Consider the following 17,202-nt stretch of genomic DNA (forward strand, 5'->3'; position numbering starts at 1 on the left):
ACATTCAATATTTGGGCTCCGGATCCTTTTTCGGACAAAATCATCAATTTGAGAGCTGTGAAATTGTAAATAGCATTTCCCACTATAGTCTGGCATCTTATAGACAAACCAGTGAATCAATTAATTGAAAAATAGTAGACAGAATCAATGATGAAAATAATCATTTGTTGTAGCGCAGAACATTGTATATAATGTAACTAGACTAAGAGTCTACAGCCAAGCTAGCGTCGCTCGAGGCTCTGATCCAGCTGAGATCTAACAGATAGATAACAGTTGAGGGCCAGTATTTGGTTTTGATTCTTAGCAATTGTCGTCAATTAAATGTAATAAAGTTTCAGAGCATGGTGCCATAATGTTTTAAGTCCCACATAAACAATTTAGAATACAGTCCTTATTTTAATAGAGAACCTGTACTCCCAGTTATTACGTGAAAAACATAATTACAAAATTTGACCTATGGTGCTAAATAAAAACTTTGGGGATCGACAAAGTCACCAAGACAATGAACGTAGTAATCTATCCAACAACTTTTGGGACGTCTCACTCTGATGCACAAATGTCAACCTGCTGGTAGAGCTGGAGAAAAAGTCAACAGAAGTAGTATGCTTCATTCTCTTGGAACTATGAATGTGGGCACTTGATTTCATCCCAATCCTACAATTAATATTGCTTTATTTCAAACTGGTGGAACGGACCGACCGATAAACATTCCCATCCCTAGAGGCAGGCTGCTCGCACGGCTGAAAAATATAACGAATAAATAGAAGTGTGACCATGCGCTTAATTTCATGCAGATCCCCACAAGACTCCATTAAAAATTATGTACAATTCAAGACCAAGTGTGGATGCAACAAAGTATGTAGGCCCATGTGTGTGTTTGTCCGCATGCGTGTGACTCAAAGAGAAAAGGAGTGAAAGGTCTTGGCAGGCCTGCTGCCAGAACGCTGCAGCAGCTCCGATAAGAGAGGAAGGGACAGTCCATCGGTCTCTGTCGACTCAGGACTATGGAAACACACTGGGCAGCTCTGTGCTGCATGTGACAAAAATAGTTTGTTTCCCTGAGAGAGCAATCGTTCACCGCCTTCTTGCAGCCTAAATCCGCTTATTCATGTGTTTACCTACAGGCTCTCCTATATTTGTCGCAGGGAGCAGCAGCTGCTTTCGATGCCACTGGACAAAAGTGTAAATTTTTAGGTGCTTTATTGTGTTCGGCTTAATCTGCAACTTTAAATAGACTGTTTAAATTACCAGATGCTCTTGCTGTGCTGTGAAGGTTGATCTGCTCTAGTTGTTGTGTTCAGCTGAGGATTTGATACTTGGTGATTTTCAAATAAACCTATCGTTATAAGCCTTTTCCCTTTTTTAGCGCATAATCTATAAGTATTTCACTAGCTTAATGTTACATATCATCACACGTAAAGTGGCTTGTGTCATATACTTTAGGTCAATAAAACGGTCCGAATTGTGTCTTGAGGAGTATTTGCAGTGGATTCAGTGAGAAATGTGTAATTAATTAATTAGTTACATAATTCGCCCAAATCCAATTTTGGATTCATTTCCAGCTTCAGACCCTATAATATACACAGATCCACAAACATACACAAACACACTTGCACACTTTTTCCTTTTTCAGGTTATGAAATCGAGGCAAAGAAAACTTCTAGAGATCTTCCATCTGCCCTGAATTTGAAGCCACAATGAAGAAATGTTTGAAGGGACACTTCTGCTTCATTGCACACTGACTTGAGTTAAAGTTAACACCCATCTACCTGTATAAATAACATATCTCCACATATAGTGTTTCATGCAATCCAAAAGCTATTTAAATGGACAGGAGTCATATAAACTGTACTCTGCAGTCTAAATTCTGGTATCCCTTGAGTGGTTGTGCAGTGAGATTGGTCAAGCTATTAGAGTCGTCCTGCAGAAGAACAAAAGCCCATTCTTCTTCCTTGTATTCAGCGGTGGCCCATTCTATTAGCTTCTCATCCAGTCCTGATTAGAGTGTCTATCAAAGCCAATCAGGACTAGGCCATCCCTCCCAATCAACCAACACACACACACACACACACACACACACACACACACACACACACACACACACACTTAGATGGAGAGAGAAAGAGAGAAAGCGAGCGAGAGAGAGAGAGAGGTGTGTAGTGGCTCTTGGCTCATTATAAGGCTTGAAAGAAAGCAGAGGCATCACTCTCTGCTTGGAGAGATGGAAGTGGAGGTTGTAAATGTGTGGATTGGCGGTCAAAGACCTGAACTACTCTCCTTTTAAAATATAAAGGATTAAAGTGAAGCTATTTGTATACATGAATGATGAAATATGTTTAATGTGAGCTGTGTATGTATATTTAGTTTGAATGAGAAATTAAATCTATTGCTCTTGTTGCAAAGACCCCTACTATTTTTTTGAATGCAGTTTTAAACTGTTCTCAGTGTAACCGCATTGTTTTTCGCTCATCATTAAAACCATCTCTTTCCATACAGGCAACGTTGCTTTGTAGATTTAGGGTATGCTGATCTTCATTTCTCTTTGACTTCAATCTCATTTCAATACAAAAGGGTCGGTCCACCTAAATAACAAAACATATCCGTTAATATATTTTCTGACTATCCTCTGGCTATCTATGCAGATAGTTTTGGTTTTGTTCATCAAAGTTTTGAGATGTCAGTCTGAGTTTTCTTCCACCACGTCAATGAGAAATTTTGTTTGTGCTAATCAAAGCTCTAAATAGCTTCAGGGCTTCAACTAATTTACTAATGTGCCGATTATTGTCTCAATTAATCGGTCAATTGATTTGTCTATAAATAGTCAGAAAATAGTAAAAATAGGTAACATCTTTAAATTTCTTGTTCAATCAACAGTCCAAATCCCAATTCACAGTTTAGAAGATAAGTAGGATCTTCTTTTGGGAATATTTGTTTAAAACATCACTTAAACGCTTCATTGATTATCAGAATAGTTACTGATTATTTTTCTGTCGACTGACTCAGTGATTTTTCGAGTAATTGTCTTAGCTCTGAAAAGTTCCATTAAAACTCTTCAACAGCAAACTATCTATCCATACACATTGTAACTGTTACATTGGATAGAACACAGACCTACCTGTTACAGTTTTTTAGTTCCAGTTTCACATTGTATTGACAAATTGCTGATGAATTGTTAAAATTTATATTTTCAATGCTGCGCCTTATACAAACAGCAGATGTGAAACACACTAACTAACCTGGACAAACAAAACAAATATATACGCATGGCTAGACACCTCTAAAGGGTATTAGTGAGAATACATTTTTTTGTAATGTGTGTGAACTGACCCTTTAATTGAACTGAAATGTCCTATGAAACATGACGAAAATTATTGTTTTCAATGGACCATAGGCCATTTGAAAGAAAACCAAGAAAATACTATGGTACAATTGAGAGGGGTATCAAAAATCTCCAAAGTGACAGCAGCCAACTGTTCTGCCCTGGGGAGCTACGCTGAGCATTGCTGTCACTTTTCCACCTCTGTCTCCCTGACAATTCAAGTCTGTGTAATTTTAGTTAGTACAGTGGTTCCGGTCAGCTATATGTGTCCAACACAAAGCCAGAGGCAATGCTGCTGCCTTTCCCTCTCCACTAATGTCTTAGGTACAGTAAGAGATAGTTGGATAACAAGGTCATACACTATTTTACAACTTTACTACTGTATGTAGACATACAGGACTGTCATAACTGTCCTCTTGAAGCAATGTTTGTAATAATAGACTCCTGTGAACAACCAAAGCATATTAATAATGTCTTGCTGGACACTGGAAGAGTCAAGAGTATGAAATGCATCTTCAACCTGTTTCATTTACCTTGAAATACCTGCTGAACGTGTATAGCTTTAACAAACGAGCAAACTGTGGCTTTTTTTAAAACAGGTGCTTTAATTCTTTCCTTACACTGTCATGTCCTTAAAGGTCTCATTTTTCTTGCAGCAGTACTGACCTTGCAAACAAGTATAACATACTCATTTAAATGCACTGCTGCTGTTTGACAGACAGGTACAATTTGGATTGAAGGGCTGCTTTGGCTGGTTTAACAGCTTTACCTACCATAAAGCAAATATTTTAACAAGTCACTGTTTAAGATATGCTGTGTGTCTTTAATTTTCACAAAAAATTTGGAAATCAAGCCCTAAGGAGTTGTGTTTTCCCATGCAGACTTTTTGTTCCTCCCTGTTGGCTCTAGTGCTATGGGTGCACAGCTACAGTGGCTTGAGAAAGAGGCTTTCTGCATAAAGTACTGAAAGATTTGCTGCTGTAGCGTTGCAGGGGGTGCAGCTAATGCAGCAGAACATCAAAGCAACGTTGTTTATTGGCGCATTTGTCACACAAATTACTGTGCTGCCAATAATTAAATCAGTAAACATAGGAACACCAATATCAAAGTTTTCTTTAAACATAATTAGAAGCACTATGACAAATGTTCACTGGGGATGTAAAAAACTAATACAACAAAAACTTTTCCATAACTCACTGATATGAGCAGAGCTGTTTCAAACAACCAGGGATGTCTTTAAAATTCTTAATAAAAGCCTAATAATAAACTATTCTTTCATAAGCTCTTCTTATTGATATACCTTACTGAGAACAAACCAATAAAAAAATTAAAACCTGCTCAGAGGCTTCCTGTGAAACGGTAAAATCACGTAAGTGAGTACCTACAATGCAGGCGATTGTGTTGACTCCAACTGGGAGCTAAATGATACAGGACCACTTGAACAAATTAGTGTTGTTAGTCTTGTGTTTAGCTTAATGAGACAATAAGTATTACTTTCATACCTTAGTGACTCTTAGTTAAATTCCTGCTCTACAATAACATGAATTATCAAGTTGCCAACCAGAGTCTTTTAATCAAAACCAAAAGTACAGGGAAACTACATTAATGTAAGTTTCTTGTGTCCTGCGTATTAAAAACCAGAATTAAAGATGACGGCTGAACAGAGCAACACTAACAAACATATACAGTACCAACAGCTGCACAAAAAGCATGCTTAAGCATACGCTTTTAACTCCTTTTTTAATTCAACACAATCTTTCTCAAATGACAACAAGCAACAGAAGGACCAACGAAATGCACATCTTCGAAAAAAACGTATCTAATTTCGATCAAGCAAACTAATCAAGGTTCACATAATACACTTTTTCATTCATACAGACAAAATATTAAATTGAGTGTGTTGAGTCGAAAGACAAAAAGCCCACTAATTTCACTCTAAAGTCACATGTACACTACTGTGCACTTTGCAGAGTGAAGACCAGAAGACAAACAGAAGCTTAGGCATCATATTTGTAATTTGTATCTCATCAGTTATGAGCATATACTCATCATTATATTAGTCGTAGTGAAGTGTTTTCCCCTGTTGCTGCTGGATTTCCTAAATTGTGTTTGAGTGGGCGTGCACGTGTATGTGCTTGTTTGTCAGTCTGTGTGCATCTGCTTAGAGCCGAGAATTTGTGCACTGTATTATGAGGGAAGCATATGTCTGCTGAGCTCTGGCCTCCACTAATTACAGCATAAAGATCAGTTGAGATTGCTCTTGGAGAAGACAGCAGTCTGCTTCAGCTCTTGATTAAACTAAACATCCAGGTAGCACTATAGCCCTTGACAGTCAGGAAAAATAAAGGTGTAGATGGACTGAAATAAACCCTGCAAGGTGTGTATTGCTGACAAGCATGCAATAAGACTCATCTTATTAATGTGTGTTGCTTTAGAGTGCTTCCTCATATGAAACTCTGTCTATGTCGGGAGAATTAAGCTACACAGGAGAGAATGTGTTTAATATAGTACAGATAGCACCTGTCAAAACAAACTATTTCAAGGCACCCTCAACCTCTGTCTTCTTCAATTTTTAACAATGTGTTTAGAGAATTTGAGGTTGCAAATCACATCAAGTTATACAGTGCACAATAGTTTGTAGCCCGTAAGCAGCTTGGATCTAATGATGACAATGTGGATCTGTTGGTCCACCACTTTGGTCCAGACTAAAATAGGATTGAGTACACTTTTATACAAACATTCGTGGTGCCCAAAGAAGGAATCGTCATGACTTTGATGATCCTTTGACTTTTTGATAGCAACATCATTAGATTCACATGTGTGGTTTTAAATGAAACAACCATCTACAGTATAGTAACAATGGCATTCGTGTTCCGTTCAGGAGAATTTCTAATAACTTTGATGATCACCTGACGTTTGATCTTGCACAACCAGCTGCTCAAAATTTAAAAAATTTCAGATTAACCAGTGTAACACTTCAGACAAAATACCTGGAAAACTAATGCGATTCCAATCACCTTCAACATAGGACCCTTGCAAAATAGATATACGCTTGTGCCAAGCACAGCCTTACAGAGCTGCTAGCATGGCTGTAGTAAAAAAACACAAAAAACTCCCATACAACAAGTCCAAATTCTATAGAACTGAGAAGTTTTCTTACAAGACGTAAAAGAAACATCCCATGATCCTTGAGCACTCCAATTACATCTGGAGATAAAAGAACAGCCAAAATACTTCAGGATTTATGAAAGAAAAGCATCAGCATGAAACCCAAATCTGACAGAAAGACATAAAAGAGGTAAAGAGAGGGAAAAGAAGACTGAGAGGCTTTACAAATAAACCCATTCATTCTGTCAGCAGCTACCTGCTGAGTCTGAAATCCCTGGGAGGCCAAGTAGGTGGGTGGCAGAGGTAGGCTGCCGCTTATTTAAATCATTGGCGGGACTATATTTAGCATCTTCATTGTTAATTTGTGCCATAGTCACAGGATGTACTTGTCTGGTAATGGAACAGAGGTTGTATAGACCTGCGTGTGTTGTATAGATTCCGATTTGACATGCTTGAATTAACAGCGGTAAAAGCAGTGACAAGCCTCCATCTCACATACCAAAGATCAAAAAGAACACCTGATGCCTTGATGCGCCAAGACTCCTAACACTGTATTTTCTACATCCTGTAAAAGGCCCTGCATGCAAGGGTCAAGTCAATTTCCTTCCCAGGGTATTAGACTGCTTCTCTATAATATATATGGGCATTAATAATGCATGTGGCTGGCTCTCTAACCTACCTGACCAGAGTATTTGCCACTTGATGGTAATTCATCGTAATCTGCAGATAAAACGTTGCTCTCAAGCTCAGTACATTTATAAAATTGCATTATGTCTGTTGATAATTTTTATCATTTTTCCTCTTAAAGATACTTCACATACTGTATTTCAAAGCAGATAAAATGCTAATGTAGCACCACTAACATGGCTGAAACCTCTGTGTCCTGCATATTGTTTGTATTTATGCTGATGTGTCTGAATACTGCATCTGTGCTTGTTTGCAGGTCGTGTACTGTATATCTGTGCAACCATACAGTATCTATTGGTAACAGCTTCTATTAATTAATTGCCTGTTGGTTTACATTACAACTGAGGTCAGTGCAAGGATGCCAAGTGCAGATAGCTGTAATTGATTCACACGTTTATTATGTGAAGATTAGGCAAGCTGCCAAAGATGTGCCAATGGAAGAGCACTGAGAACGTAGACAAGGCTATTTAGAATTCTAATAATGCTGTCAAGAGCTGCATTTTTAAAAACATACCCTCATACATACATACAGTGTGTGAAGGTTGGCACTTGACACCTGCATCATTCACTGTGCATGGGTTTGGTTATATTGAAATGATTTTAGACAGTGATTAACCTGGCTGACACGGTGGCTCTGAACAGGAAACAGAGAGTCAGCACAGCCATGAAAACATGATGCACAGTAATTGTAGTATTTATAAGCACTGGATAGCCTGGTTTTCAATTCTGTCAATCATGATGCCCCATGCCCCTTGTGACTTGTCTGGGAATGTGCCCCCCCCCAACAGCACTAAGCAATGAACCTTCACACACTGTAACCTGAGAGCAGGAAAGTCTCCTGACGAATTTAGAAGTACTTCATAAAATCATGTTAACTGGACTAAGGCATTTCTGTGGGCAATAAGATATAAGGCAGAAATTCAAATTGTATTTATTTAAATAAATAGTTAAACATTTCGCAAAATAGGTGTATTCGCTTTCTAGCCTTTCTTGCAGAGAGTTAGATGAGAAGACCTTGAGCTTGATCTTAAAGCGCACACCCTTAAGCGTATATCACAGAATGCCAAATTATGCCTTTAATTAATTGCAGTACTGTTAATAAGCACAGCAGTATTTATTGACCAACTCAACCTATTTGGAGGCCGCCAAACTGCCTTCATTTAAAATGTAAATAAAATTACTACTCAACCTGAGAGCCCTCAAACTCTTGCTGATTTCAAAGTGGGACAGTCCTGACCCTCATGGACTTAGTGGGAGCATGTGTCAAAGTCTGTCGGTCCATAAGGTCTACCACTGGAATTGGGTCTTTAGCATCTTTAAAACACTTGCTGACCAGATTAAGCAGTAAAGGTACGGGTCCATTAATTCAACCAACTAGTATAAGCCACTGAGGACTAAAATGCCACAGGCCCCATTGTCCCTATTGCATCTATTGTAGGAACTTAACATCTGTCCCAAACAGCAGGATCTGGTCTGTGGAGAAGTGGAAATCTACATGATTTGATACACGACCTCCCTTATTTCCTGGGGCATGACAGAATAATTACACAAGCTGCATGAGGGGCTGGAGCTACTACTGAAGCTTATGTATGAAGCTTTAAAATACTTACTGAGGAGTTTGAATCATGTAAAAACCTGTTCTGATCTCATTAATATTCAGTCTGCAGATAAAATAATAATGGTCCTTAATTATCTCAGGGTAGCTACAGCTCACCCAGACACGGAGAAGAAATTATTATAAAAAACAAAACAACAAAACTATGCTTCTATTTGCAGATATGTCACATATTGTCTCACACACACTTACGCACGCACACACGCATGAAAAAAATATTACACGGAATTTAGCCGACCCTTTTATCCAAAGCGACTTGCAATTGCTATATATGTCAGAGGTCACACTAGGAGTTAAGTGTCTTGCTCAGGGACACATTGGTTGACATATTGCAGTGGGAATCAAATCTAGGTTCTCCCCCCCACACACAAACACACAGTTATTTCCTTTCAAGCTTTAGAATGTCTGCTAAGTGACTAAGTTTAAAGAACTGCACAATATCTCACCAAATATCACTCCGTTCATGTACAATGATTATAGAAGATTAACAGATTACCATGTTATCCATATGGACATGTCATATCTAGGTCATTATTTGATTCTTATCTTTAGCAAAACAATGTATTTAGCCTCAGATATGGAATTAAATAAATCAGTACTTACTATAAAGGAATGTGCCAAAGAGTTGATGTACAAAAATCACGTAAACAACCCTTGGTGTATATTGTTGTAAACCTATATACCATAGTAACATTTTTTTTCACTTAAACAATAAGAAAACTGTGTGAAAATAATACATTAGATGTAAAAGTCCAGTATTCCACATTTTACCAAAATACAGTAATAAAAGTAGTATTTTTTTAACTTAAAGTATAAAAAGCGGTGACTGGGTTAGTTCTGTTGATAGAGCCGGCATACATATACAGAGAGTTAATCCTCAATGCAGCGGCCGTGGGTTCAACTCCAACCCGCGGCCCTTTGCAGTATGTCATTCCCCTTCTCTCTCCCCTTTCATGTCTTCACCTGTCCTGTGGTATTAAATACCCCAAAAAATCTTTAAAAAAGTAACAGTTTTCAGGATATTATTACATGATGTAATGTATATATTGGGACATATCATTGAATTAGTTTACCAATACTACTACTAATAATAATAATACAACATTTCAATTAATTTCAATGCTGCAGCTTGTTGAGGGTGAGCTAATTTTGTCTAGATCACATTAGACCTGAATCAATTTGTTAATATATTGATTAGCTGATCATCAGAAAACTAATTGGCAGCCATTTAGATACCAGAAATAGATGAGTTTTTGTGATTGTGAGCAAAATGGCAAAGGTTCTTGGGTTCTCACTTGCTGACTTTTTATACAGCAAAGAGTTAATTGATTATTCGAAAAAATAATAAAAAGGTAGATGAATCAATAATAAACAATACTTGACATGCTGTTGGGTAGTTTAATCTATCAGAATGTATTACATTTCAAATGTGGTAAGTAACTTCAAATATGTAGTCCCACAACTGCATTTATATCACACATTTTCCATCTGACACTTAAATTTCTCTCATACAATCATCAATGCAGACAGGCACATATACACACATGTGAACTTAAGCCTGCTCACAAACACCCCCTCCCCTGACGCTGGCCACTTCAATGGCCTACATACTATTCCTCCAGTATACACAAACAACGTCTTTCCTCCCCTTGTATCTCCATTTCTACATGGCACTCACCGGCCTTTCCCTCCTCCTTCTCGGACCTCATGTCCTCCTCGGCACAGGCTCCGCTCGGCTCCACTGTCAACTCCGGTGTTAGCTCTCATAGCAGGTGAAATTAAAGAAAACACACGTATACGTACAGACCAGTGCCCACACCATTCAAACCAACACACACAATGCACCACCACAACCGGCCGCTCCCAGCCCTGCTTGCTGAGGCTCCACCCAGACAGGTTACCAGGAAGTCTTCCCCTGAGAGCAACTCAGCTACATTTCCAACTCCTTTCTTTCCTGTGTATGTGCCTCTAGTTCTCTACCGCTTTTCTATGTACCTGTGACACACCCTGTGGCAGCCAGCACAACTTTCATCCAACCCCCACTCCTGCTTTTCATCTTTTACCCCCTAGTGTACAAACGAGTTGAGGAGGAGGAGGGGGAGGGGAATACAAACTGCAACTCAAGCCTCAGGTAATAAACCAGGTGAGTCAGTGCAGTGGAGCTCTCCCTCCACCTGATGGCCGAGAGCTATCAGAAGACAGCGTGTGCAATTACACTCTGCGACTCAACAGAGAACAATACTTCTCTCTGTATGAAAGCTGTGGACTCCCTAAAGCCCCCAGTGCCTTTGTAGCCTACATGAGTTTACATTACTCGCTTCCTGAACGTGTGTTTTCGCCAGAGGATCACGACAGCAGTGTAGTGAGATGAAGTTCATGCTTCTAACCAAACCAAATTAGCTCTACTCACACACACTTAGATAGGATTATTAATAAGAGCTCTATTATTTTATCTTTAACCCTCCAGGGATTTTTCCATAGATGTCTCTTCTGACTGTGTGAGTAAGGACAATCTGTGTCACTTAAGATGAGAAGTCAGACGTGTGCAGACAGAGTAAATAAGGTTAAGGCTTTTCCAGTTTGCCTGACCCTAAGGCAGGTACAGGTGTTATGAGGAAAACAGATAGGAATGCAACTAAATTAATTCAGGCAGCAGAACCCGGCTGGGTATAAACTTATGGATTTTTTGGTTTATGAGCACTTGAGTGCTACAACTAGCATACTAAAACACAAGTGTAGGCATTATGTATGTGAGTTTGTGTGCAAGAGAAAGACAAGTTAAACCTCTTGCACTCAAAGACGTGACAGCATTTCAGAGCAAGCGTGCCATTTGTCCTGCCTGTCAGAAGCTGATGCTCAGTGTTTCAGCTCCGTCCACGGATCAGATGTGCTCTAACCAGATACTTGTCACATGGGGCAATGGATCTGTCAATCACACACTGACACCTCAAGGATTACTGCCAGGCTCATTTCTCTCTGACTGATCAGAGCTGGGACAAACGAATGAGACCCTAACTCTCCCATAGCAGCACAATTGACGCATCGTTAGAAGGTGACGCATCATCAGAAGGTAACACATATAATGCAAATGCATGTTTTGCTGTTATGGTTATCATCATAGTAGTATTACAGCTACAATATCTTATAGAGCAGGGGTCTTCAACATGTTTAAGGCAAGGGCTCCTTAACTGAAAGAAGGTGGAGCAGGGAACCCTCCCTTATGCAAACTGTACCCACTTAGATGGGCCCTGTAGGACCCTAGCGGCTTTTAACTTGTCCAAAGAGCTATGGCATTTTACATGAATAAGAAAATTTTGACCAAATGTAGCACTTCGTAATTCCAAGGTCACGCTGCAGCCTGCCTCTCAGCTACACTGAATCGTATTCACAGCGTTGCTTTTATCCTGACAGTTCTTCAGTCTGAAATTTTCCACTCCTCAGTGTCCTTATTCTTCAGGATAACTCCCTTTATCACTATGTCATTCATTTGCTTTGCTCACAGAAGAAATCCTTAAAGGCCATCTTTTTCCTACCCACCACTGTATTGCTCTCCCTTCTCTCAGCTGCACACGGTTGGCTTGTCAGTCTGCATTATAAGTGCTGGGGAGTGTTGATAGAGAGCTGGGAAGGAGCCGCATTAAGATATTAGCTAGCCTTGAGAGAAAAGAGGAGTTGGAAAAAAAGGAGAAAAAAAAGAGGAGGAGGGAGACTGAAAGCAGTGGTGGGAACTGTGGGAAGAAGGTGAATGAGTGACTGAGGTCACTACTGGCGCTGCCCATTGTTGATGGAAATGACATGAAGCCTGTCTAATAGCTGTTGAGCAGGCCCTGCAAGCTTCAAGTGGCTAGATGGGATGAAAAGCCTGGAATTACAATTATGATGGGAATTACACTGCAAAGTCCCGGGTTTGGCATCAGTGTGAGAACAACAGAGCACAATAGCAGTCATTCTGATGAGAAAAAGAAAAAGACAACAACACAGATGCGATCAATAGACAATTAATGATCAATACCTTTTGTGGTGTGTACTATTACATGCTGGCAGGTTTGATAACTACACCCTTGATTTTGAGAGACTATTATCCTGAGCAACACAGGCCTCTCTATAAAACATTTTATTTGTCAAACCAATGACAGTGATTGGAGAAAATAAGTGGCCTTGCTGAGATGCAATAATTGCATATTACAACACAACTCTGATGAACTTCAATAAAGCTCCATTCAGATGAAAGCAAAGTAAGTGCTTCTCTCTGGTAAGAAGTCAATCAGTATCACAGTATTGGCGTTGTGTGACAAAACATGTTATTTGGATGCGATCAAACAAAGCCTGCGGTGAACTGTGAGGCCCTCGTGCCCAGGCACCGAGAGCTGTTATCTGATTGTTCTCACACTCTTAGCCTGAGCAGGCCTTTGCGCTGGTGTTAACCTCCCAGTCGAGCTAAATGCTCTGTGTCTTTTAACTGCCAGGATAAATCTCTGTGCACACTTCCTGCTGTCACCAAGGCAACAGTTTGTATTTTCGAGCAACACCGTACCTTTGCCTAGCGAGCAGTCTGGGGTGCCAAAGTCCATCAGGCTGGATATCTCTGTCGGGTAGCACATGTCTGTCACCACTGTCTTCTGTCTGTGATGCATTGATGGATCTGCAAAGGGGAGGAAGTTAACAATAAATTTAAATGTCCAACGTCAGATGAATTGAATGTTTGGCAGGTTGTGGTTACATGTATATGTTGGGCTCATTCTAACACTGTGTGGGCACAGTCGTGTAGCTATAGCAGGCATGTTAAATCAGATTCATTCTGACATGATGTCAATTCGGCACGCGTTCCTGAGCACTCAGACATGTTGCAAATATGAATCTGTCCTACCTAATAGCTGCAGCTGTGATTGGCATTTGAAAGCAAAAATGAAGCAACACTGTACCCAACACATACACTATAGTAAGTATACAAGCCTTTTCAGTATTTTACAATGTTTGGCGAACTTTGTTACTCCGTTAAGCCTTATTTTAGACCACTTCATTTACATTTTTCACAGATTTTCTTTGTCTCATCTACAGTGTATTCGAATAAAATACATCCATTTACGTGATTCCACAATACTCCACTGACACTTCTTTTGCTCCGTTCATTCAGCTAATGACACTGATCAAGGACTTCAACATTTTCTCTACTCTCACTTAGTAATTTGTTGGCAAAGTGCAAAAAGAAAATGTAGTGAGAGAGCAAATATTTGATTTAAAATCAGTCCCCCTGTCCACTGCTTTTCCTTCATTTCCTTTTCTAAATGTTTCACCTCCATGTGTAAAGTAAAGCATGAAATGCTATTAAAAAACAATGATTATTGGAAGCAGCAATATCCTTGCTGTGCTGGGGAAGGGTTTTGTAGAGCAGATACCATGGCATTGCAACAGAAATGATTTCCTCTTGAAGAGGGCTTCAGATGCCGCTATTGATCTGTAATCTTCAAACGGAAAGTAATTCTCTTGCTCTTATAAATGCTTCTGATGCTATAATGTTGGATTTCATGCCAGATGAAGGTGTAAGATCACCTCTTGTATCCATGCAAATGCAGTGTTTAAAAGAAACCTGTTTGCTGGTTTAACCATGAAAACTAATCAGTGCGAACAGCAGTCAATGTCTACCCTCAGGTGCCTTCTGAGCAGTGTCATCTGCACAACCACTCTTCTTCAACAAATATCTCCTTCATATTCTGCATATTTTGACGGTTACAATTAAATTACGTCATTGTATTTATCTAGATCATTGACCTTCCAAGCCCTCCTCCATCCTCCTGACCTGTTGATACCTGTTTAGGTGTTGTTAAGCTGGCCTTTTTTTTTTAAATATGGAGATTGGATGAGCAGGCCGCTTTTAGGCCATTAAAATAAGCGTAAGAGAGAGCGTAAGACAAATTTACAGACCATCTAGTCCAGCACTTGGTTGAAGGTGCTGATGCTTTGTGCAAAAACAAAGAAGTTAATACATACATTTACGGCCGTTTGGGAAGCCATTGTTTAAAAATGTCATTACTAAATGAGAAAAATGAACAATGTACCATAAAATGTGTTTCATTTAACGCACACGCTCAACCCTGGTATTTCAACATACTTCAGTCATATGAACTTTTGTAATGGTTTAAATTACCTCCCATTTCGAAGGGGAGATATGAGGCCCATTGTTTTTCAAGGGAAAATGCCTTGTCATTGTGTTCTTTGCCAGTGGCCGAGTTGTAGTGTTGAACCTTTGCTGTGAGAGGTTATAGGTTATGGAAATGATGGGATCAAGCTGTGCAAGTCTATCTGTAACCTAACAGTATAATGATGACTGATGTGATCTCAACCAATGCCAAAACAATCTGCAGGAGTTTTAGCATCTTTTAATAATCCTGTTGTCTGGTATGTTCATATCAAATGGTAATTATTATAGAAGTCAGCTGAAATAAGAAGAATGTATCCTTTTTTCTCTGAAAAGTCATGCTAAGGTTAAATATTTATTGTTTTAAGGGAAAAACACAAAAAGTTTTGATGATATATCCTGAAATGTCCCCTGGAGAGGCTAGCTGTTTTGTGTGTTTGACAGTTGAGCGGGGGGGGGGGGGGGGGGGGGGGGGGGGGGGGGGGGGGGGGGGGGGGGGGGGGGGGGGGGGGGGGGGGGGGGTCGTACATTGTGAGCTGCTCTGTCAGCAGTAAAATACAAACATGCTTTAAATTGATGTGTCTCATTCTGTCAGACGCGAATACCTATCAAAATGAACTACCTTAAAAAAAGGTAGGTCACTTTGTATTTCTATATTTACATTAACTCAGCCAAAAATAATAATGAATAGACCTTTTCCACACAAGACATTTTGACATTTCATAGCAGAAAAAGCACAGGTGTATTTAATAACATTAATGATGGCTGCATTGAACTTGAGCTGATATTGTGTGTGCTGCCTCACTGGAAAAGCTTACTGGGATACTTAATAGAACTGAGACATCATTAATGTTATTACCCCATCTCGCTAGTGCACAGATGCATTGTTAAGTACCTTGCAAGCCTGCAATCAGTCACTGTCACAGTCCTGCTGATGAAAGGACAGGACCAGCACCAAATGATGCAAAAAAATGATTAAAAAAAAATATATCCTTTTGATTGGCTAAATGCAAATATGTTTCCCATCCGCAGAGATGGATTCTCAATGGCACAGCAACTGGTGGATGCCCGGAAACCTTAGTGCAACAAAACATATCACATGTAACCTTCTCCCTTTTCTGTTTATTATCCTCCAACAAGAAAACATGATATCTCATTTACAAACAAGCAGATGTATATTACTGTAGCTAAAATATGCATTTTCATATATGTTGGACTTTAAAGTTTTCTTACCATCTTTTAAAAAATAGAAAGAGACTCCCATTTGAACAACAAAGGAAAAACATAGCCCTGACAGTATCACATGGGAAAACATCCACTAGTTATTAATGAGAATATGCTGAGTGTGTGAATTCAGAAACACCCCTGGGTGTGGTAGGAAGTCAGAGAGGTTATCCAAACATCTGACACCTGAAATCTGAAACTAGCTAACATTGAGCTGAGAGATGCAGACGACATGTGTAGAAAAAGATGGAACGAGGAGACAAACACTCGGTGGAAGTCAGAGTGGGTATGCAAGCAGAAATAGGAGGCAACTATCATTGGTGCGCAGACAGCTAATCATTGCCCAACCTTTAATTACACTGGCATTCAGTCCATCATGCAGGCAGTAGCCACATTCATTCATTCCTGTATCAGTCATCGCACTGGAAAGGAAAGGAACATCACCATGTTACTGTGCAGTCACACCCTCCAACACAGTCCCTGAGTGCAATAACACGGCTGTATGGGTTGTATCATTCTGAGAGACAAACATTTACAATTTATAATGACTGCTGTAATTATTAAACTGTGTGTGTGTGTGTGTGTGTGTGTGTGTGTGTAAAAGAGCATGCTAGCTTTGAGAGGCAATTGGCTATCAGAGCAGACCTTGCAAAACAAAAGGTCCCGTAATGTGTTGTATTGTTTCCAAATATTCTCAACCACTAAAAGCTTTTTGTGAGGAGAGATGAGCTATTGTGTTGATTGGGGAGTTGTGGTGCACACTGAAATACAGCAGTTCAGTTTTTTTTTTATTGCTAATTTCATGTATTAAGACAATATATATGAAAAAGTAAGTAATAGAAAAAAGCTGGTGAAAAGCTTAAGCAACACAATAAAAAAGGAGTTGAGATGTGTTATGGGGAAAATTAAATAATGATTCTAAAATTCATAGCCCCTTTTTTTTAAAGCCCTGAAGAATTTAACCATTTTCTGTGGTACACAGTAATTATCCCCTAATGGCATGACAATAACCAGCGTTCAAGTTTCTATTATTTCCTCTCTTGCATTTAAATTGGCATGCCACAATGTGAGAAGAATTTGAAACACTATCTAAATGGAATTTCACAGTGGTAG

At 39.4% G+C, this 17,202-nt stretch overlaps 1 protein-coding gene across 12 annotated transcripts in view; it reads right to left on the bottom strand.

The window, feature by feature from the left end:
- kaznb (kazrin, periplakin interacting protein b) overlaps nt 1-17,202 on the bottom strand; it is a 105,950-nt gene that overhangs the window by 11,636 nt on the left and 77,112 nt on the right. For 11 of the 12 annotated variants that reach the window (XR_004656392.1, XR_004656393.1, XR_004656395.1 and 8 more), the window contains one exon: nt 13,264-13,371. Coding sequence is in view for 8 of the 12 variants with exons in the window: in XM_034869849.1 (XP_034725740.1) it covers nt 13,264-13,371 (108 nt within the window). In the remaining 4 variants the exon portion in view is untranslated. Of the gene's footprint in view, nt 1-10,407; nt 10,724-13,263; nt 13,372-17,202 lie in introns of those variants that run through there. The other variant, XM_034869852.1, reaches the window with a different exon arrangement.

Source organism: Etheostoma cragini, chromosome 4 (genome assembly GCF_013103735.1).
Source record: "Etheostoma cragini isolate CJK2018 chromosome 4, CSU_Ecrag_1.0, whole genome shotgun sequence".
Taxonomy (NCBI): domain Eukaryota; kingdom Metazoa; phylum Chordata; class Actinopteri; order Perciformes; family Percidae; genus Etheostoma; species Etheostoma cragini.